This window comes from Carassius auratus, chromosome 29 (assembly GCF_003368295.1).
Source record: "Carassius auratus strain Wakin chromosome 29, ASM336829v1, whole genome shotgun sequence".
Classification (NCBI taxonomy): domain Eukaryota; kingdom Metazoa; phylum Chordata; class Actinopteri; order Cypriniformes; family Cyprinidae; genus Carassius; species Carassius auratus.
The window spans coordinates 15039989-15064980 of record NC_039271.1 but is presented as its reverse complement, the minus strand read 5'-3'; the positions used below and the strand labels follow the sequence as shown (position 1 = coordinate 15064980).

Here is a 24992-nt window from a genome sequence, read left to right as displayed (position 1 = left end):
TTGTCAAAGCAGCTTTACAGTATCAAACAAGGAAATAGTGAGTTGATAATGCAAATGTGTACAACAGTAAACACTCAAATGTAGTAGTAGCTAATTAGTAACTGAAGCTATATCTAACATGTAACTAGAACTTTTGAATATTTAGAAAAACATACTGTAAAAACACGATTAAAAACCTCTTTGGTCCAAGGGATACAGGATTCTGTGAGCTCATATTAAAGGTCTGTAAAGGTCATTGATGAGAACCATTTAGTGCTTCAGCAGACACTGATTAATTCTGACACTTTTATAATGAAAGCTTATGAAAAAATTATGTTTAATACAACAAGCACAGCTTGAGTCTGAGTAAATTGACTGCTATGAGTACGTTAGCTGTATTTTTAATCACACAGTCTGCGGTAGCAATAAAAAGGAAATGCTTCTCATATCTTGCTTAGTTGTTTAGAAAGAAAATTGCATTGGCTGAGCACTAATAGATGCAAATAAGTCTAATGTTGCGCCGTCCAACGCAATAAACCAGAGTGCTTATCTTCTCAATCGAGGAAATGTCTTACTCTGAAAGACACTTTTGTGTTTCTTAATTAAAAGAACCCAAGACCCATAAAGCAATAGAAACATTTTCTAATTAACTCAATTGTGTAAGTGTCCTTTGGGATTGCGGATCAAGCATGTGCTCTTCAACTTTAAGCAGCTATCTCTCGTTCCGCTCTGCACATGCACACACAAACCCTCAACAGGGAGCACAAAATGAGGTTTTGTAGCTGGACTGTGTGACTGCACAGAGAGGAACATTATTCAAATCCAGAACACAATTCAAAGCCAAACACAGCTTAGAACAGGAGGTGGATGCCAAAGAAAATCTGCCATCTCACTTCTGCTTTCAAGGAAGCGAGAGAACTTCTGGCTTGACCTCATCCAATCGAGTGTGTGAATAAGATCTTGAGCGCTCGCCACCTTTTCCGTGACAAAAGAATACAGCATCAGACTTATCAGACTGGGCTCATACAAAAATCTTACCAAGCTGCTTTGGGAAGCCATGCCAGGGAATCGAGACAATAATGACTCTGAGATTGGCATCTTAGATTTACAAAAGAATGTCCTATTTCCGTTTGCAGTGCAGGAGTGAAAGAGTTTTGGTACCGCATTTATAACTATGACTCATGAAAACATTGTAAAAATGAATGTACTTCATTGCATGTGCATGATTGTACTTTATTCTGCATTTGACAGAATTCTCACAATGAGTTTACTCAACTTAGTTTACTTAAACACAATTATTTCTAATTTATGATCTTATTCAAGTACTTAGGTGCTGGTTGAACTACCTAATATGCAACGGGATTTTAAATATGGAAATACATTTTCACAAACACCCAAATAATAATAATAATAATAATAATAATAATAATAATAATAATATACTTATGTAAAAGGAACACAGTGAATCTCATGAAACGTTAAAATGAAGAAAAAATTAAAATGGACAAAAAAATGGAAGTCTATTTAATTAATTCTATTTTTTGCACAGTGCCATTATTTTCATGAAAATTAAGTTCATTTCTCTCCCAATTCACATTTCTCATTATTATGCAAAATTGTTAATTATATTATCACACAATTCTCAATATTGCAAAATTATTTAAATGAAGTATTTATACACCATGTTTTAGCCGTGCCTTTTAATTTAATCAGATTAAAAAAATAAATAGTAGCGACATACTGTATATGAAAGAAAATCTTTTCAAATAAAATAAAATAAACAACAAAACAAATTAAAGGTGTGAAAAAAACTTATTTTTCTTTATGTAAAATCTAATTTCTACACATATTTGTAATTATTATTATTTTATGTTTTTCATTTCTGACTGTAAGGTGAAATTTAGGGTAACTTAAACATGTTTTCACGAGTCATTAAATTATTCTTCAAGCTAAACAAATATATGAATCAATAAATAGTCAATTTTATCAGCAGTAATGGCACCATGCTGGGATTCTCTTCTGCAGCCTGGGGCTCATTACCCTGCTGTTTGTCTGATCAGAATGTAATGTTAGTGTCTCTGACCAGCGAGGTTTTGTTGCCTGCTAACATGACGCTAACAGTAACATGATCTATCCCTAGGCGACATGCCACAGGGCCCAGTTACCCACACTCACACTTGTTAACACGCCAAAATGGAATGAGAAACTCAATGTCTTACCAGGCATGATTTGACTGAGAGAGCGCCGTGATTGTGAGCACATGGGCCAAGAGGGGGAAAATGATCCATCGGTGTAATACACCACACACTGGCAACCCAAACTAATGTGTTTTGACAGCACGCTGTTGGTCAATTAACCCTGGTACTAGAGCATGTTATACAGCGTGAGAGAAAGACAATCCTGTCGCTCTTTCAAAGATACTCTCTGCGTTAAGAGAAATTACTTGGATGTGATTTTTCATGCCATGTGGTTATGTAGAAGTCCAGCAGATGGGCGGTAATTTCAATATCCATTTAGTAAAGATTCAGGAGTGAAGAAACAATCTGAAATAGAGCCTGGCTCATGAATATTAATTGTGATCTAGATTAATTGTGATGTTCATCTAGTATTCAAAACTGATATTCTAAAAAGGAGGTGAGCGGCCACTAACCATATGAGGACTACAGATTTTATCCCCCTTTTTTATTTGCAAAACTAAGTGTAAATAGTGGTGGAGACAAACCTAAAAAAAATATTAAAAGCAGTCCAAAATGTTTGAAAACCTCAATATCATATTGAATAGAAACTTTATCAGGTTTTCATTCCATTGCCGAACAGCCAAGCAATATCGTATCATTCAGTGTCCTTCCCAAACATGCCACGAGACTCATATAAGAGAATAATTGAATGGAAAAAGAAAGAGAAGTGTGATAATAGTTCACGTGATATTGCAAGCAGATTCATATCCTCCCTCTCATATCCTCTGTCAACAGGTTCCAGATCAGATCATATCTCTTGTTATTAGTGATTATGCTGTTATTTGGTCTGTGATATACGAAGCGCTCGGACGGTGAGTGACACCAATGATGAGACTCTGACTGAAAACTGATAATATCATTGATTATGGTGCTGAAAATATCAGGGATGGCAGCTACAAGGGACAACAAAACAAACCAAAGCCCTCATTCTCCATCTCATTTGTCTGTTCTCAGCTGTTGACTGCTAATTTGACATCGGTCACTCCATTTTTCAAGATAATGTGTTTAGAGAGACACAGAGAACAACTAACTGAGAGAAACAAACTTCACTATATGTTGCAGTAGCAAGACAGTACCTTGGGTCTTAAATAATAACAATCTACTTTTTATTTTTTAGTAATGTAATGCTATGTTGCTGGTTTTCATCACATGGTATTGTACATCAAGTTGTAAACTACTGCTCAAAATTCAATGGCAGGTAAGATTCTTTAAATGTCTTCTGTGCTCACCAAAGCTTTAATTATTTGATCAAATATACTGTAAATATACTACAGTATATTTACAGTTCTTGTAAAAATCACAGGAACAAATATACTGTATATATATATCACTATATTATATATTATTATATTTGTTCCTGTGATTTTAATGTCACATGATCCTTTAGATTTGATGCTCAAGAAACATTTCTTGTTATTATTAATGCTGAATACAGATCTGTAACCCCCCCCCCCCAAGATCCTTTGACAAATAGAAAGTTCAAAAGAACAGCATTTATATGAAATATAAATCTTTTGTAATATTGTAATCGTTTTTCCTGTAGCTTTATATAATATCATTTTGAAGCAGCGTCTACACTGCAGGGAAAATGTCTCTTTTCTCATGTTTGTTTACTACTGTAATGCAGTTCTAACTTGTTTTAAATGAGATTATCTCTTTCTTCAAATGGCTTTATAATGCGAAGATGGCAGACGGAGAGGACTGGGTTTTTATTTTTGTTTGTTTACATACAGTAATTCAGTTTCAAGGGAGCAGGGCTGACAGGCCTGGCAACCTTCAGACGTCCTCTAGGGCAGCAGGGAAAGGGGACGAGAGGGAGATAGGACTAGGTCAAAGGTCATCAGAATGGGAGGGCTAGCTGCTCCATCTGTCAGGCTGCTGGCTGATGGTGTGTTTGGCACTCTGCTCCAATTCGCCTCCTGTTGCTGACTATGACTGAGGCTTTCTACACACTGACAAACAATACAATCCTGCTAAACAACTGATACACACCTGACTCACATCTTGTCATGTCTTGGTATTCCTGTAGCTAGTAGAACATGCCAACAGAGCATCCGTGGTCATGAGTTCCCAGCAAATACACATAAATACTGACAAAATGAGTGAATTTTTAGCAACTGGAAAAGGAATAAATACAATGTAAATGAGAGAGATTTAGCTCGTGACAGACTGTATGCTCAATTTCATAATGCACTGCTATGAACTAAGGAAAATTTTCCTTTTTTTCAGAAAGAAACATATCTTTAAAAAGAAACTAGAAAAAAGGTTTAAATGTTTTCAGACAATATTTACTGTAGTTTATGCCAGTTACAGATTACATGCTAAAGTTATTACTATAATGAGGACAAAATAAAGAGAAATGTTGATTTAAAAAATATTACTATGTAATTTAGTAGAGTAAAAATATTTTGGGTCGGGTGACCTCCAGACCAGACTTGGGGATCCTTTGCTGATCATTTCAGGATTTCTACTTTCTTATCAAAATAAAGTCAAAAGAGCCAACAAAACATACACATATTTTAAATTATGTATATAAATATACATAAATATTTGAAGCAAGTTAGTGAAACTATTTTCTAGTTATTTTTAAAAGGTTTTATGTTTATTGAAATTAACTTTTGCCCAATATTTGTGGATATTATACACGATCCAGTTGCAGCTTAGCAAAATGCTAATGTCAGACTTTTTTTGCGATCCCCTCATGAGCTGCGGTCTAAAAAAGCATTTGAATTCAGACACTAATAAGATTTCATTTACAATATAGCTGCCTATGCAGATGGTAGACAGCTAGGCAGCTCAGGGTTTGAAACAGAGCCAATCAGTGTATAACAATGTGACAAATCATTAGAAAGTTGTAATAAGTTTTTCATGGCTGCGATCCAATTAAAATGCAAATACGTGTAGATTTCTTGCAATAATGGCAATTGATAAAATTCGATTTGAAGTTAATGTTCAAAGCACATTGCCAGTTAAGTTCGCATTTTAACGAATGAAATGAACATGGATTGTGGTGCTTGATAGAACATCAGAAATTTGCTGAGATAAAGGGGCATTGTGTTGGGGATAAGGGTTCCCAGTGTTACAGAGGCTGGACAGAGTGTGTGCATTGTTCATAGTAATTGTGGCAGAGCTGAATAATGTCTTGAATAACTGTCTCGGCTAGGTTAATTATCATCAAAAACAGATGCCTTGAGCTTGAGCTGCAGAGCGTTTTGGGAGAATAACCAGATCTGTTGTGTAACAGTCATTTTCTTTGGATGCTCTGAGTCAATCGAGCTATGTAACCGCAGCGGTGCAGAGACATTTCTGAGCCAAGATGGTTAGGTTCAAACTGTTGAACCCATCAGCCAGCCTCGAGGCTTGAGGGGAAGGCTCTCAAAAAAGACCGTGACAAAGCAAGTGTGGCGTACTGAGAGCTACCTGTCGGAGTGATTCTGCACGCAGGACCGTTTGTGACGGGTGCTGCAGAACGGATGTAATGTTGTGTGACCGCAAGGGTTGAGGGAACGTTAGTAATCACAGGTTATGGATAAACCCTTTTGAATATATATGACCATCTGAGACTTTGTGCAAATTGGAATGAAAACAAATTGCCTGTTCATTTACATTTATCCTTGGTCTGAAGTACCAGGCAGTAATTGGGTGTTTCTTTGTTTCTTTGGGCATTAGTTTTTTTCTACTTTTAAATTGCCTTTTTATTGCCTGACCCTTGTGCCAGACAAAAACTTTCATTCCTAAATTATGAAAATGTATTATAAAAGTATGAATTATTACAATTATATTTCCCATTTCCACCACAACCAACTATTTTCTTCTTTTAAGATTGTTTACCTAAAAGAAAACAGTGTCAGTGTACAACAGGACATATGAGAAATGTAAGAACACAGGAAAATAACAGAACGAACAAAGAATTTTTATGTGTCCGTTTCTTGGTGTAATTTGTTTAACTTTGTGTGGATATATATATATATATATATATATATATATATATATATATATATATATATATATATGCTAGCTATGAAATTATCCTTAAAGTCAGCCATTTTATTACCAAATAAAACTCTATATAATGTCATTTCCATCACAACGTGCTATGAAACACAACATATCATTAGAAATGACAGCGGTGTACATGGTCATTTCAGGAATTCATTTACATTCATTTCAGGGAATAAAGTGACAAAAATTATTTCTACCATGCATGCAAGTCCAGCGAAGTAAACAAATTAAAATAGTGAGTGAAAAGTATGTTTTAAGAAAGTATTTTTAAAGAGCCTAAAGTGCCAGAGAAGCACATGGAAATAGATGTCAAACAGTATTCATCTTCATGTTTTGCCTACGTAGTGCTATGACAAAAAGGCAGAAGAGTTAATGTAAAGTACTTTTTTATCCTCACTAAGCAGCATCTGTCTGTGTTTCTCTGTTTTTTTCTGTGCTAGATGGCAGACTTTGACAGGTCCATTCATCTTACTTTTACAGGCGGCACTTTGCACTTTTTTTAACACACTGGAATATACTGGCACAGAACAGCTCAAGTATTCTGCATCTGTCCTCGCCTATTCATCACTAATGCAGGTCCGTCAGGGTTCCTGGACACCCCGGTCAATACAGCACCCATCTCCCAAGACATTCATCAGCCCAGGCACCAGTTGGCAAGGAGACATTTGCGTGATGGAGGGAGGCGGCTAAAACAGTAATTTAAGCCACTTTAATGGAGTGTCTTTTTCTGGCTGGATCTCAGTAGGGGTATATCTGTCTGAGTCAAATGCAGCAACCCTTTATTTTACAGTTGTCTGCAGGAAGGCAAAGTGATAATTAATGTGGTGAATGTGTCTCCAAGTGTGAAAGCAAGAGTGGAAGTGAAAGTGTAGGTGTGTGAGAGTGTGAGTTCCATGTGTGAAATTGAGTATGAGAGATAGAGAGATGGGTAAAATGACCAGGCACCTATAGTAAGGTACCGTAGGTGTAGAAGAGGACTCAGATCTTTCTCAGGTCTTGCCAATGGTGTCATGACAGGCACAGTATCCTTTATGTAGCTCTAAATGTAATTCTGCCATCAGCAGTTAACTTTAACACAATACTGTAGTGGGCTGGTTGTCAGTTGTGGAAACAAAACAAAACAAAACATGCTTATAAAAGTGTTGAGAAATTAGCTAAGCAACATTTGAGGTTAAGATTTTTGAGCCCTTCTTATTCATTACAGCTTAGAAAAAATGTCTCGAAAAAAGAAAAAATGTATCCATTCGGGGGCTCAATCAATGCCATTCAGGGTTTCATTTTCAGTGTCAAATGAGACTGAATTTTGGTTCTAATGCTGCATTAGAAGGTAGCTGGATATTAACAGAATAGGTTTATTAGTTTGCCAAATTTTATGGAGTTTCTTTTTGATTTGTAGCTACTTTACTTCTTATCTTAGAAACATCGCCAAGCTACGAAACCTGTTTTTGATGCAGAAAAGCTAGTTCATGCATTTACGACCTCTATACTGGACTATTGTAATGCACTTCTAGGTGGTTCTCCTGCTTCTTCAATAAACAAGCTACAGGTAGTCCAAAATGCAGCAGATAGTCCTTACCAGGTCAAGAAAATATGATCATATATAACTAGGATTTACACAAGCTCCAGTCTGGATCCAGAACACCTAAGAAGAAATGATGCTGACCCTCAGAGGACCCCAGATGATGCTGACCCTAAAATATACAGAATTACCAAATATTGCTACAAGCTTGATTGCATCATATAATAATTGCTGTTAATAGTGTTCATCGTCTGGTTGACTACGTCTTGTATTCATTTTTCTGAAAATGTATACCATATGCACATAAACTGACAGCCACACTAATAAGCAACTTACTAAAGTTCTGTAAAGGTTCTTTGCAATGATTTGTATTGTAAAAAGTGCTTTACAAAAAAACTTGAATTGAATGGAACTTGCAACTAAACAATAATATTTTTTGTAACTATTAAAAAAAAAATTTTTTTTGTTTGTTTTGGTTCTCTTTTAGTTTCACAGAGACCATTTGTTACCAACATAAGTTACCATTTGTTGTGCACTGGTTTATTATTGTGCTTCCTTCCCTGGGACAAAAAAGCACCTAGGTGAGGAAACACCCACACACAAAAAGCTGCAGATGTTTCAGTGTTTAATTGAAAATATGAATGAGTGAATTGGTTGGTGGTTAGATGCCTGAATTCAGCCCCATGATTCACAGTGAGTGTTGCTGTGTGTTGTGGACTGAGGCACAGAGCACTTAGTCAAACGAAGGCATGCAAATGACAAAACTCATTTACTTGCTTATTTACAATTAGAATGACAAGGAACATGTTTGGTGGCTGCCTGTTTCTCATGCTCATTATTTTTCACCACTGGGTGAACAATGGAAAGTAAAAAAAAAAAAAAAAAAAGGGAAACAAAAGAATAAAAAATGGATCTGTCAGACCTTGCCATTCACTACCCATTCTGAGTTTCATTTCCAGTGCAAATTGGAAAGAGTAAATATAATCATGGGAAGACCTTTGAGTGTTGTGTTAGAAAAAAAAAAGTCACTCACGTGGGATTTTGTGCAGTTCATTCATGAACTTGTCTTTGACTTTGGAGAACATCTCATCTTTGGTCTCACGGGGACCGGGTCCTGCTGCCTCTGTGCTGTTGCCCGATACCTCAGGCGCCGCACTAGGTGCAGGGTTTCCCACCAAAGCCTCCCTTCGACTCATCGCTGGATGTGGCAGCCAGGCAGAAGCTAACCCAGGAAAGACAAAATAGGGTTACCCATATTATCTGGAATATTAATAAGGAAAAATCAGGTGCATATTCACAATTCTTTCAATATCTTGTTTTAAAAATATATTTTTAAATGCATACCACAAGGATTTGTAGGTGCCTACAAATATGGCATGACAAATTAATGTTAGACAGCTACAGGACAATAGTGGGAGTTTTGATTCATTCAACTGATTTGAATCTTTTGATTCTGTTAATCAAAGGTTTTTCAGACCCGTCCCAGTGAAAGGTTTTTGTAGGTTACAGCAATGAACATATAGGTGGCACCAATGAGTGTCATAAGCGAGTCACTGAATCATTCACTCAACTGTCACCCAACTAATTTCGAATTCCACTCTTGAAGCTGACAGCCAAACCTTGATGAACAGGAGTCGCTCACATTTGGAACTGAATGAACATGATAGCTCTCATGTTTAGTCATTATTGATTAGAAGATTCTTGTTCACAATTGATTTTTCAGTAATGAACATAATTCTCTTATAAAGTGAGTCTAGTTCAGACAGAAAACACAGATTTTCCTAGTGAAAGGGTGTATTTGTTAACATCGCTTGTTTAAGCAATGAAATATTCTTTCACAGGCCGCACAGGAAACTGCACAAGTCAAAGCAGTCACACACTTTACAAGGGAAAACCAATGCATGAAAGTGACCTGAAGTCTTTCACTAAAAGATAATTTCAAAAACACTGGGCTGTTCACAACACCACTAATGGGGATATAGATAGAAGCAGATAACAGGGTCAGGAAGTGAGAGATGGAGTGAGAATAAGAAAGATGAAAACTCCAGTGTGTGAGCATCTAATTTAGTGTGCGAGGAAGGTGAAGAATGAGGTGTGATTTCAACGGGAAGCCTCAACTGCAGCATGCACTGAAAGAACACGCTATGAGGTGAGTTCAACTGTTTAAACATCCTCCCATCCGTCCTTTCTAATCTCTCGCTTGCGTTTACTCAGTCCTCTGTTCATTTACCCACTCGCATGCCTACAGACTCTCTCTGCCTCACCAGTTCATGTGCAGTCAGTGTTAAATCTCTCTCGCCAGTATCGGCATGACCCCAGGAGGTCCTGAAGGCCCATGGTAGGTCGTAGAATATGTGCTGATGAACAGTGAGCAGACTGTGAGCCTTTTTCTCTTCTAGCCACAGGACATGTAAGATCTGCCCATTCCCACACAGTTGGTGTCGCTGCCATACCTGCTCTGTAATTACTGCCATTGTCAATCACACAGATGGAATAATAATAGATGGAATGAATGTGGCAGGTATGAAACCTCAAAGTTTAGAGGAGTCAGAATGAACTTGCAGTAAGTTTAATTAGACTTTCTATCGGGTGGAACAGCTCTCCTCACTTCTCTGCAGGTGACTGTCCGGAAACACTATGAATCCATTGGAGCTGTTGTCTTGAACAACAGCTGCTGTTATCGCTGTGCTCATGTCACCATGCAGCAGGACGTAGTGGGTTTCTTTTAGTTTGAAAGAACGTTTAAGGGCATACTAGAGCTGAAATTTCAGAAAATGCTTTAAAAACATTTCAGAAAATGGGATGCTTGTTGTTTGGTCTGACGTTTTGTATGAGCTATCAGTATCAAAACATGGCCAGTCCCTGATTAGTCTTCAGTCTAACTACCAACTACAAAAATCCTAAAGAAACTGATTTTGATTTTGAACTGAGATGGGTTACCAAAGCTAGTCCAGCATAAATCAGTCATAATACAGTTGTATACTTTTTCAGGACTCTTTGATGAATAGAAAGTTTAAAAGACCAGAATTTAGCTGAAATAGAACGCTTTTGTAACATTATAAATGTCTTCAATGCCACTTTGATTTGCATGCACGAACCGTCTCAAACTCCATCTTTGCATATGCTGTGAAAATGCTCATCTGGGAACACTGTGCACCATTCCATCAGATTTATAAGGTGCTTGGACAATGAAGATGGTGCGCAAATGGCACCCATGGCGCTATGCTCAGCAATTCTTCTGCTGTTTTTGTTGGATTGTTCTGTGTTTAATCATTCTTCTTCTGCTAGTTTTCCCAGAGATGAACTCCTTAACATTAAGCAACACATCCCAGACTATATTTTTTCCAGTCTTTGATTATTCAGATGTCTTGTCGGACAATCTAGTCTGAGGAGCAGAAGTGCTGAAACCTGGTTGAATGAAGCTATTGCGGACAACCCAATTCATCTGCTGGGCTGTTCAAAGTGGATTCTTGGAGACCTTTCCATGATCTGCCAAGATACAGACAGAATGTTGCATGTTCCACTAGAGATATTAACATATTGGATCACTGTTACACCACAATAAAGGATGCATATCATCCTGTCCCACAGGCAGCTTTGGGGCTCTCTGATCACTGCCTAGTTCATCTCGTACCAACCTACAGACAAAAACTGAAATGAACTAAACCTGTATTAAGGAATGTTAAAAGATGGACTAATGAAGCAGAGCGGGATTTACAAGCCTGCTTCCACTGCACTGATGGGAATGTTTTTGAAGCTTCAGCCACCGATCTGGATGAGCTCACAGATACTGTAACTTAACATATCAGCTTCTGTGAGGATATGTGCATTCCTACCAGGGCATTCCTATCGTTTACTGAGAAACTCAAACAGCTTAGACATGCCAAAGAGGGTGCTTACAGAAGTGGGGATAAAATCTTGTATAGAATCAGACTAACACATGAGATCAGAGTGGTTAAAGACAGATACTCTGAAAAGCTGAAAAAAACTGTTTTCAGCCAATGTCTTGGCATCAGTATGGACTGGTCTGAGGAACATCACCAAGTACAAGACACCGTCCCCGCAGTCTGTGGAGAATCAACAACAGCCTGACAATCTTAATGTGTTTTACTGCCAGATTGAAAAACCCTCACACCCCACCCATGCTCTCATCTGCACTTCACACATACACCTACCCAACCTGTACCCCCCCTCAGGCACTTCAGAAACAGTTCTACTCGGCCATCACAGAGTTCGTCCTGTATCATCCATAACTGCAGCTGAACCAAACCAGACATCAAGAGACTACAACGAACAGTCAGGACTGCTGAGAGGATTACTGCTTCCCCCTGCCCAACCTCTAAGACCTTTACACCTCCAGAGAGAGCAAAAGGGCTGAGAAACCCTTTGGTCCTCACAAACCCAGCCCACTCTCTCTTTTGGCACTACAAAACACTGACCACCAGAACAGCCAGGCACAAGAAAAAATTTCCAACAGGTTATATTCAGTCTGAACAATTACAACTTTCATAACTGTAACGGAGGCCAGCGAGTAGTGCTGTGCAGGTAAAACCTCACTCCCCGATCTCAAGAGACGCACTAGCAACAGACGTTAGTGGCTGTAGCCATTTAGCCTCCTTGTTAGTGCGTCCGCCTCCCATGCCGGAAGACCCGGGTTCGAGCCCCGCTCGGAGCAAGTGCGAGGAGCGTCAGAGAGGACCCGGGTGAGAGGGGTTACATTGGCGCCGTGGGACATGATCAGCTCAACAGCGTCAGGTGAGCAAGAGAGAGAGAGCGCGTGTTTGAGCTTCGGAGGAGTCTAACGAGAACGCTGATAATCAAGGAATTCAGGTGATCTTATTTAATTTTATTTGCTCATTAGAGTGAAGTGGCCATTTGTTGTTTCACGGCCTCAACGATCTCTAGCAACGTCCAGGCCTGCAACGTTGAGGGGTTGGGACTTGTGAGGTGTGTGTATGTGCGTGCGCGCACACGTGTCTATGTGAGTGGCCACTCAAACGTTAAAACCGGTACTGTTTCAACTATTGTTTGTGAAACGAGTATTTATTGATATTATTTGTTTATTTGAGATATTAAGGAAGTGTTGATCTGTCATAATTGGTCATTTGAAGTGATTGTATATTTTTCTTTAAAGGGGAAAAAAGACACAAGACAAGTGTATGGTTTAATTTGAAGTTTATTGAACATTTGATATTTAAACATTTATTTAAACATTTATTTATTTTGTTTTACTGTGTATAAATAAACCTAAAGGTTAATTTTGTTATACTTACCCATTTGTGTTGATTGAAGTCATTATACAGTGACATTTCCTAGCTGACATAGGGGAGGATAGCATTAGTGCATAGTCGAGAGACACTTTAAGAACCCGGTGCGCTGCTCTGGTTATAATCAGAGCATAGGGGCGCTACATAACTATACATTGTCCATTATAACTGACACATTTATACATAGAATCTAAAAAAAAAAAAAAATGTATCTTTCCAAACTACATAAACTGTACATTTATAAACTGGTATGCTAAAAATACATGGACAAGCAACTAGCATTTCTCAAAGTTTCACATTGCAAATTTGTCCATGAAGCGTATAAGAGTAAAAAGTTTGTATCAGGTTGGTTGGGTGGCTCCCAGGTTTCTGGATTACAGAGCTTGACAGAAGCTTCTGCTGACAGTCGAAAGGCACTGTGTGTTTTTTGGAGTGCCGTGTCACTCTTTAGATATGATGTGGGCGGCAGTTGAGCTGGCAGCCAAGCTGAACTTTGGGAAGCTGGAGGAGGATAGGGAAAAAAGAGGGTGGGGGGGTGGGGGGGGGTGGTACGTACGTCGCACATATGAATAGCACTGCTGCACACCTGTGAAGCTGAACTGCTTCACATGGTGATTCAGAGAAGTCCATTATAGACCTACACAAAGAGCCATAATTACTCACAAACGGGTAGAGGCTGTGCAAGAATGTCCATTAGGCCATTACTATTTCTATCACACAGACAAAAGCAAGTTGCACATTTAAGAGCTAAAACAGCAGGATACGAGAGACTGTAGGAGGCAACTTTGTGTAAATCAAATGAAAGTGCCCAGTGAACAGACCTCACAAGGATAACAACTCTCTCCATCCAAACAGCAAAACAGACATTTTAAAGCAAAACTTACAATTGGGAAAATGTTGCATAGAAACTAATCATCCAGATTTTAAAAATACATAAAATGTTAATGATGTCTATGCGGGCCTCTATTAGATTTCAGAGCTCTAATAGCGGGAACAGTTCTTGAATTTGAAGATTATTTTGTAGTGTGCTTTTGTGATGAATGATTTATTGAAAACATTCTCTATTTTATGATTTGCATGTTCAAAGCAACTCCAAAAGGAGTTTTAACACAATGGCTAAAGAACATGTTAATTTTCAAGGCCATTCAGTGAACAACAATCGAAATCTATGAATTACAACCGTAGTCTCAAATTGCCAGACTTTGAACTATCAGCATAAGACATCATCTACTTTGCAACTTATTCTGTATTCGAGTGTCGCTTCTGTCAGCTAACAACAGGAAACAGAGGCTACAGTTCACACAGGCTCACCAAAATTGGACAATAGAAGATTAGAAAAATGTTTTTTGAAAAATGAGTCTAAATTTCTGTTGCGACATTCAGATGGTAGGGGAAGAATTTGGCATAATGAACATGAATGTCCATCCTGCCTTGTCTCAACGGTTCAGGCTTCTGCTGGTGGTGTAATGGTATTACCATTACCATTGTGTACGAAATGTGCTATATAAATAAACTTGCCTTGCCTAACATTAATGACAGACGGCACAGCTATATTATAGGCTGCCATTACAAGACCTATTTAATGGATCCAATAATAACAGGCCTACACATGCGTTTTATTTTACAACGGTTTACATTAACTTAAGACAAAACCTCAATTTGGTACTCGCAGCAAGACCTTTTTTTTGCAGCAATTTCCCTTATTTTAAAGTTGAAAGCTGGAATGAGTAATGCGATACATGCGCAATCTGGCAACAGTTTAAGAAACTGATTAAACATAATAATATTATATACAGAAAGTTGTGAAAAAGATTCCAAATAGGTGCCATTTTGGGGCAGGTTTATCTGAAATAGTTGGTGGTACCAGTGGGGAAAAGCTCAAATAAATGTACGGCCTGACATGCTGTATAGTAACACAGAATAAATAAGTGAAAATATGTATAGATTCCGTAATGACAACTTTTTTTCTTTCCAAAAGTAACAAGTACTATTTATTTCACAAACCCAACCAGCAGAAAAGTTATCTTTCTTCATATCTAAATAACTGCTATTAAGTGCCTCAAACAAAACTGATTATCTAAAGAATTTACGCAACCAACCTGCCAGACCTTGACAAACCCACCCCAAAGTCTGGCAGGTTAGATGCCTTAATTTGTGAATAAGTACAGACTAAACCACTTCATTGCAAGTAAACTATACAAACTACACTGACTGAATAATGTGCTCCCAGGGTGCACCATACTCTCTTTACCCAGCCCAGAGTAGGCTGTGGAACTGAGTAGGTGAAAAATCCTTACCCAATTACCACTCTGCCAGATGGCTCAGCATGGCTTTCATTGCTCTCGCTCCGGTGCTCTGAGCATCAAACCGCTCCTCTCCCTCCTTTCCATGCTTCCTGCTTCATCCCCATATTTTCCCAACTGGGTTGTGCTCCTCCACTGAAACTTCCACTGCTGCCACAACAAAACTACAGCTCTACACCCTTTCCATTCCAAGCAGTAATACACACTGAGCATTGCTTTCATGTACGCTGGATTGTCATTTGGTGCTTGAGTTGCTTCTACTTTGTTTGGACTCTTGGTTTCTCACTTATAAGTGAATTTTCTGAACTGTGGTTCTCAAAACTGCGTCAGAGTGATACCTCAGCTCATAACCACCCAGTCGATAAATTTTTGTCATGTTATCAAGTGAGGGAGGGTAGGTGAGGATGCTGGGGCCCACGGCATTTCACTTTTCTTTCATCATGCAGAAATTAAACTAGCGGTGCAAGCACACGCCTTGAATCACAATGAATGTCTTTCGCTTTGGATTTTCATCTTGGCCATCTATATGTCCTAGTTTAAATTTGGTGCTTAATCAAGCATGTAATCATCAATTATTTCCACTTAACTGGAGTTGACTTCTATTTGTCACCAGCGATTCAGCCCTGCAACATGTTTATTGCATATTAAAAAACAAATGCATGCATAATGCAATCAAGGAATGGTAGTGTGGATTTGCAACCGAGAGAAGACACTTAATATTCTCTGATTCCCTGAATCTCAATGACCGATCAACATGTGCGTCTTCACAGGTTCGATTATGTGTTTCAGTCATTTCTGTGAAATACTTGCAGATGCACCGGTCTCTCAGCACTAGGTGTGAAATAGTGTGGAGGGCAGTGATTTTGATGCAGTTGCCATGAAAATGTCTACAATTATATTTAGGTGCTTTTGCATGTGTATGTAAGACTGTGTACTGTAACATCAAAATGTATTCATCTAGTTGATTACATATTGTTCTGCTGTCATGCAAAACCAATTAAAGTTTAAGAGCCATTTAAAATGTATGAAAAATAGAAAAGCATATCTCCCACACTTATAAATATAATAAAATCTGCTACCTAATATGCATAGCCTTGTCTCTTTCCAATGTTGTGTTTTCATGAATAACGTGCACTTGTAGATAGTTTACTGTTCAAAGTGAGTCAACTACAAAGGAAAGGTTCAAACCAAATCATTATTTGAGTGAGCAGTGGGGTGCATATCTCAACTGTAATGACTCTGGAAAAAGGCTAATGGTGTGGAATCATTTTGTTGAACAACAGGTCAGAAGCAGAGGAAGTAGAAAAGAACAAAGAAACGGGACACATTTGGTTGAATCTTAAAACACACAGACACAAAAAATGTCTGGATGAATGCTGTAGTTTGGATCAATAGTACAAATCAATGAGATGAGAAAGAGAAAGAATGAGGAGGAGAGATGAAAAACACTGGTAACACAGAGTGGCAGAAATTGGATGTTGCATGCAATGAACAAGCGTGAACATAGATAAGCAGCTTCAACTTCTCAATGGCAACAAAAACAATCATGTTCTCTGTAGTTAGATTTGATTACATAATGACCCGTTGAAAATCAATTTAGACATTTACCTTATTTGGTTCTTTGAAAGATTTTCTCTTTTGTTTAATCAAACCCAAATTATAGTCAAACTATCGCTTTACAGCATATTTTCCTTAGCCTTACAATACATTTCCCCAGGAAGAAAACTACAGAAATACCAAAAATAACTGCCTGTGGCTTTATAGATAAAGCGTGTAATTTCTCCACCACTAGCATCACAAATATACACAGGAATATAATGAGTATTTTAATGTCAAACTCTTGTGTTTACACAGGTAAGTTTTAATCTAGTTTTGATGACGGCATTCATAATGTTGCTTCATTCGAAGATAATGTTCACCAAGATGTTCAAATTACTTTCCAGTTGGGATAAAAGCAATAATCATAACAAGGGAAACCTTTTGATTCATGAAGGAGAACCAACAATGCAATTGTATTAAAATGAAATTAAAAAAATAACAGAATTAAAGGCTGTATGAAAGCAAATAAATAGTTTACTGGTGTTGCAACAAACAATTAAGAGCACTTTATTGAACTGCATGACGCTTATCAGACAAATAATAATCAAAGCCTCTAAAGTAAATGCCATTTTAATTTATGATCAAAGCAAGTGCTATCTCTAAAGGAACAGTACAGGAACTATATGAATATGCAAAGTGCACATTAAAATTAGTAGATAATTAGCATCAGTACATTTCAGTACTTTTCTACTACTGTTTAAAGGCTGGAATAAACTCCAGAACTTGAAAAATCTGAACAGATTTTAAAACATTAGGCATTATACATATGTCAAAGTTGTAAGTACACACAGAGGAAAAACTGTGAAACATAAACTAAACGACTGAGGATCACACACTACCAGACTTTCAAGTTGTTCTTATCATAAAAAAATCACTGAGAAACATGCCTCATTGCTAGGAGACCCGTGACAGGTGAAAACAACTTGTTCTAAAATCAGCACAAAATATCAAACACGTTTGGACTGGATGGAAACTGGATGGAATCAGTGTCAAGCTAAAATTCAGCCTGCTACCATTATATACTATGGGATTTTCTATGAAATCTGTCAACTCAAATCTGCAGACTGGCTCTAAATTTCAGCAACTAGCTTTGACACACTGGGCCAAAATCTGGTCAAATAATGTTTTTTTTTTTTTTTTTTTTTTGTGTATTCCAGCCTTAACCCTCTGGAGTCGATTAACGCGTATACGCGTTATGAGTCATTTTCTCCTGATAACCCCGAAAATAAATGAAATGACACGTTCAGTTCTGATCTTACAGATAAGAGAAATACATCAATCAAATCTGTAAAGGGTCTACTTTTTTGTATACAGACATAATAACAACAAAACTTTGTGCATTTATAAAATAAAGATAACAAACAAGGTGTGCTGCCTGCAGCCTTTGTCTGCGTGATCTTCATTTACAAACGCGTTATTAAAATGAACTTTAACTCCGTGAATACTCAACGAAGAGACATGAGAGAGATATCTATAGAAAGCCTGACATGTCTAGTTTTAAACTAAACAAGTGCTGCTAAAAACAGATATTCTGTCATAAAGTAATCCATATGAAAACAACTAAATATCTGTTTTTCATGTCTCCCTTCATTATCTTCTAATGTGAACAGGCCCACACGCTGAACGCTCTATTCAGATTCTAATGTTTCACTGAAGCACACGGCTTGAATACGTCCACACAACAGAAGTCAACGCAGCAAGACTGTTCTTCATGTTTTTATTTTACTGTTTGCTTCGCAATGAGAGGAATAAGACATAATTCACCTCAAAAAGATGTGATGTTTAGTGTACTAAATGAACACTAATAAGGGATTGTCTCTATTTCCCAGATGATGTCTGTTTTCATGAACTAGAGGTCAGTTGAATAATTATTCCATAAGAAACAAACTGGAATGTCAAGGGCGAAATGTACAATTTAAAAATATAATTCACAATTTTTTTTCAGCAAAACTGTCTGATGGGGAAATTTTTGAAATTAACCTCCAGGAGATTTTAACATTGAGACATATGTCTGTACAAGCACTTTAACAAATATAAAGGCAAAAAACATACATTTCAGAAAGTTCAATTATATTTCCCACAAAGAAATTCTGGGATATCTGTCTGTACAATCACCCTATCAGGCTAAATTGGCTGACCGCTAATAAGGCACTGTTAGTGTCGACATTTATATGTGAACAAATGAGTGAAATAGAGAGAACTGAAAGTAAGATAAGAGCAGTGGAGTCCTTCGGAGTCCAGGGGCTGTGCTTAAGTCCCCTACAGTACATCTCTAGGGTAATGAAAGTGGAAAAGTTATTAACCTTGCTTTGCTGAAGGGCCACTGGCTCTCTATTTATCCCATGCACAAAATCCCTCCCTTTTTCAATTACCCCTCGCTACTGCAAGGATGATGGAAAAACTCCTAAACTCCTCTTTGTTGCTTATAATTATATCAGAATAGCATCAACTTGGGCAGAAAACCCGGTGAGTGTGAGGAACCCTCAGGGAATTGCACGCTCATCAGCTCACAGCTGCTCTCATTTAAACCCTGAACAAGTGTAAATAATGGACGTTTCATTGAGGTGGGGCAGATCTGCTGCGAAAGAGGGTTACATTATGGAAGCATGAAGTGATGGGAGTAATACCGACAGATTTTCTGGCATATGACCATTTTCTTAAGAACAAGAAGCCAGCTGTTGCCCCATCAGACAACTTTTGTCCCCACAGAGTCTCAAGTTCAAGCCAACTGTGTTTTTTTTAACACCCCGGCTTATTTGTGACCAAAAAGCACCAATCGATTATTTATTCACATGACACCAGTCGAACACTCCGTCATTAAATGCTATTAGTCATCCAGTGTAGGCAATGGCCCCAGGCCAGGATGTATTTTTTTTTTCTTCTTCTTGTTTTTAAGTAATTGGGCTTGTAGGAGGCCTGAGCCTCTCTCATGCATACCCACACATGCACATTTAATGGTATAAAGGGACAAAGAGTGACATCTCATTGGGAGATCCTGTGGGAGCTGGCATCAAGCTGGGTGTATGCACATATGCATGTATAGGTGGGCATGTATTTCCTAAAGAAATAAATAAATAATGCAGGCCAAGCTTACTACAAATTGATCAGCACGTTTAAAGGGATATTAGTCTGTGATATTAAGTGTCTGATATTAAGTGTTTTCTGAACACTTGTGAGAGTCTTTTTCTCAGGAGAAACATCTGAGAAGCAGGGGTCTCTCCACTGGCTATCTATTTAATTTCACTTCGGTAGGAGAAACAACTGAGATAATAAAAAGATCCCATTTGTTATTTTTAATACATCAAATAAATCAGTGACTCATTTCACACAGCTCTCCATTTTGTTCTATGCCTGCTGCCATTTTACGACACTGAGGTGAACAGACAACAGGCTATGTAGGTTCAAACAGGATAAAAAAGGTAAAAAAAAACAAGAGGAAGTGGGACAGAAAAAGAGTGAGGGGAAAAACAACAGCTGACAGTAAAGGGATGGAAAAGGGACTGGAGAGAGCAGGACCCTTGGGGTTAGATAGAAAAAAAAAAGCTTGCTCAAAAAGATCAGAAGTGACAAGGTGAAGCAGAGCATGATGGGTTTCCACTCAGCCTGTTTGGTATTTTTTGAGAAGAGGCTTATAAAAGTGTTATGAATAATTAACATAAATCTATAATACAGGCAATTTCCTGCAATGAATTCAGCATGAACTGCTAAACATAGTTAGATCATTTCATTTTAGGATTTTATTGAAGAAATCTCTCATTGACCCCTTTTGATAAATTAAAATTTAAGTTTAACTGGAAGTTGTTAAATACGTTCAACACAGGATGTTTGGTTTTGCAACAGTAGTTTAGTTTAGTAGTAGACAAACCCTTTAGGTTAATTGCGCTTTTAAATGCAAGTGATCTAATAATGAATTTTCATAGTTCAACTCCTTTCAAACACCCCTTTACTTAGGAACATTCTTTAACAATGATTCATGCATACGGAAAAAGTACGGGTACACCTTAAGGGTACATTATCACCTAAATGGTACAAAAGTGTACCTTTTGAAAAGGTACATTCAAAAAGTGAAACTTGTATATTATATTAATTCATAACACACGTTTTTTTATTTTATTTTGATGATTATTAACTTTAATGTGTGTTCAAGCAAGTGCTAAAGAGCTCATAATGTCATATAAGGGCAGAGGGGTGATTAAGTAACAGCAGCAATCTGATTACATTTGTAGCCAGGTTAAAGTTGTGCTTGTGAGTGCTTGTGTATTAGTGAAAGAAAGTGAAAATAATTACCCTAATAATACCCTATTACTCCTCTTTTTATTCTTTACAGGTGGGTGTCCAATGTGATGCAGTGTGTGCTAGTTGATTACTTTTGAACCAAGGTCTTTGGCTCTCTCGTTCTCTCCCTCTCTCTCCGCCCTTCACACCTGTGATTTACAGTGCCTGTAAACCTCTCTAATTGAAAAGGAAAGAATGGGATGTGCTAAACTGTCAGTGCACAGGACACCTGACCCTCCCATGCCACTGGTCCATCAATACTGGCATACAATATGGCAGTTTAAGAAAGAAGTCACTTTAAATTGGCAAATTGGACCATAACATAATGGGCTGAAAACTCTGTGAGCTTATGATAACACCCATAAATGACATCAATACTTGTAAGCGGAGCCCGTCTCATGGTTCGCTGGGGCTCCTTCCACAGATGCAGCTTTTAACAACTCATTCTGCTCTCTCCATGACTCCCACATTTTCGAGTCTTTAATTTTTTGTAGATAAAGAGGGTATTTTGCAGCTGGCACTTCACACACACGAGCACAAGCAGTCAGTATGTACTTGTAACGACTGTTTGTCCTGAAAGTGTGAATTTTAATATTTTTCAGTTTTGCGTGACACTCTACATTTTAGGATTTTATCCTACGGAGTGGCTTTATGAAAAAGATGAATCCACCGCTGCTGGCAACACTCTGAAAGCACCGGTTTTGTGATTTACATACTTCTGCAGGCAGTCCGATAGTCTCTTCAAATCTCAGAAGGCTTTGGCCTAATCCAAACCTCCTTAGGTTGTTCCCCTTGATTAATTTAGAAGAATAGCAGAAAGGTTCAATTCACAGTGCTCACCTGTCCCTTTTCATTCAGTATTAAATTTAAAGGTGAGTTTTTGGTTTAAGACCTCGGTTTTGTTTTTGCGATTGTTTAATTCAATACACTTAGGGTCAATGGGCAGCTACTTATACAGACAGTGAACTATAAATGCAAGTTTCATATTAAAATGTATCTCTTAAGAAGCAATTGATACTATTTGCATTCTTAATACAAATTTCAGATCTTAAAGTTAATAAAATAATGATTAAAAACTATATTCATTTATTTTATATTATTAATCATATTAAATAATAATTAAATAATTCCCCAAATAAAAATAAATTAATAAATCTATGTAAAACATAAAACAAGTGGTTTGTTAATGCAGTTTAATTTATATTAAGGCAATCAACTGAAGTACCTACTCTGTTATAAGTACAAAATACAGCTGCCACAAGAGGGTCTGTCAGTCTGAAAATCTTAATTTTGTAATGTAACGAAACACTATTAGTGCAAACACCTTGCTTAAAGGAAGCATGTAAACTAGCTTAACCATGAAGACTTCCACCAAAACCTTTGTTGAACAGCATGACTATTCAGCTAGATCAACCCCAAAACAGCAGTAACCAGCCTCATTTGGACCATTTTGTAGGCACAAGCACATTTGTGTGGCTTTCTTTTTGTTAATAAACTAAGTTCTGGCATATTTTAAGTTCTGGCATATTTCTTCATATGCTAGCAGACCGAAAATGTGAGAGACGAAGATAGAGAGAGGTGAGGATGAAAGAAGAGGAAGTGTGATGGAAAGGATTCTGGTGATGGTGTGTACAGTGGGTATAAAAAAACCCCCTTTAAAATAATCACATTTTGTTGCTTTGCAGGCTGAAATGAAGACGGGAACAGTTTTTTTTTAATCCAGCTGGATTGACTCTATATATAAACTCTCAAAAAAATCATTGAGTTGGAAAAAGGATCATTCCCTATTGTCAGTATTTTGTTAAACCATCTTTTGCTTTAATTACAGCCTTTAGTTTGTTAGGATATGTCTCTGTCTCTATGAACTTTGCACATGTAGGCTTTGCAATACTTGCCCAGTCTACTTTGCAGAATAAGAATCAGTTAAATTGAATGGTGAGCATTTGTGGACTGCAAGTCATTGCACAGATTTTCAGTGGGGTTTAAGTCTGGGCTCTGACTAGGCCATGCAAGGACATTCATCTTTTTCTGCTTCAAAGCTTTTGAATTTTTTTTTTTTGTATCCATCTCCTGACTTATGCCGGTCCACAACTTTATCTCGGAAATCTGTTGACATTGCCCTGCCACCCATAGTTGATTGTTTGCTTCAGTTGTGCTACCAAAAAATAATACTCCAGGAAAGCTCTTTTCATGCTGAGCTGATCAAAATTACCCCAGATGATCACATCTAGAGATCAAATGATGTGTGTGCCATTGAGAAGGTGATCAGCTACACCTGATTGAGTTTGCAAGTCATTTTTGCACTTTCTCAGAGTAAATCCAGCTGGATTTCTTCATTTCAGGCTGCAAAGCAACAAAATGTAATTATTTTAAAGGGGGGGCAATTCTTTTCTATCACTGTACTGTACATGTGAGGGATGGTTGAATTCTGACAGGTAATCTAAAGTGCAGTGGTTCTAGTGTTCAGCATTCTCCTCTCTGATGTGAATTGACAGTCACAGGACAGTCAGACTGATGTTTCCACTTCTCACTCCCTGCATGTCACAACAAGCTGTAACATCTCTTTCCCCCTCTTTCTGTGAAGGACAAACTGTGCTCGAGGAAACTGGAAAAAAGAAGATGAAATAAACACTGCTGAAGCCAGCAGTTGTACTTAATTTTCCACACTCCTTCAGAATCTGTCAGATATTTTATACCAAAATAAATGGACACAAATATAAAGAGTAGAACTGCATTTTTATTGTAATACGATTATTTGATGATTAAATTAAGTGCATTTTTCTTTTATATCTATTTATTTGTTTACTGTTAATTGTTGTACAAAATCTGGAAGCGGTATGTCAACTTATGATCGTAAAAAGTAAGATGCTCAGAGCAGAAGGCAGATCCAGAGCACTAGAGGCTTGTGCAGGTCTCGAGGCAGAAGGATCCATCCTGCTTTTACGATTTGCTCATCAAAGATAATTGGTATTATGATTATAAGTAGACTGAGGAAATAGATAGAGAGAGCAAAAGCTGTCAAGCTCATCAAGTGAAGACTGTTTTAATTGCTCTAGTCAAGAATCATTACAATCATTTACATCTGCACCGGCAAAACCATGACTGACACTAACAAACACGTCAGGGAGGGACTCAGTGTTAAGATCCTCTTTGTTATTTCAGAGATTTAGATTGCTCGTTGCAGCACCGTATTTTTTTCTTTCTATGACTTGAGAAAATCTTTTGATAAATAGTGGCAGTGTTTATATTATTGAATGTAATTATTTATTTGGAGGATAATTTCCAATAATATAACTTCTCTCATGCACACATGGCAATTAATTTAATTCATTTAAGAGGGCAAATAAATTTTTTCGATGGCCATTTTCCATGTTAGTGAACATAAAATTAGTTTGTGTTAGTGCACATGCACACCTCACCCTTACATTGCCAAAACAAACAAACAAAACAACTACAAAACTCATATATAAAGTCATTTATAAATATTCAGAGATTCACCAAAAGCATGCTATAAGCTGATATGCACAGAAAGAGTTTGTGTGTGCTCGTATCTGTTCTCTGTTCAAATGCTATTTTAGATGCCATTTGACTAATGCTGGGGGTGGGGATATTGATCTCGTCGAGTGTTTGTAAAGGATTTTTTTCTTTTTCTTTGTGTGCAAAAAACATTAGAAAGATCTCCCACTCTTCCTTTCTCTTTTTATCTCTCTTTCTGAGTAGGTTTGTTGAGATGGTACTGGTAATAGCAGCAACTGGATTGTCAAAAGCAGAGGGTGTCTTGACGCTTCAGTGTCCTGTCAATCGACTCCAC

General features: G+C 37.6%; 1 protein-coding gene across 2 annotated transcripts in view; it reads right to left on the bottom strand.

Annotated features, from left to right (window-relative positions):
• syt1a (synaptotagmin Ia) overlaps positions 1–24992 on the bottom strand; it is a 67393-nt gene that overhangs the window by 22302 nt on the left and 20099 nt on the right. For both annotated transcript variants that reach the window (XM_026209818.1, XM_026209817.1), the window contains exon 2: positions 8771–8959. In XM_026209818.1, the coding sequence (XP_026065603.1) occupies positions 8771–8933 (163 nt within the window). In that variant the 5' untranslated portion in view covers positions 8934–8959. The remainder of the gene's footprint in view (positions 1–8770; positions 8960–24992) is intronic.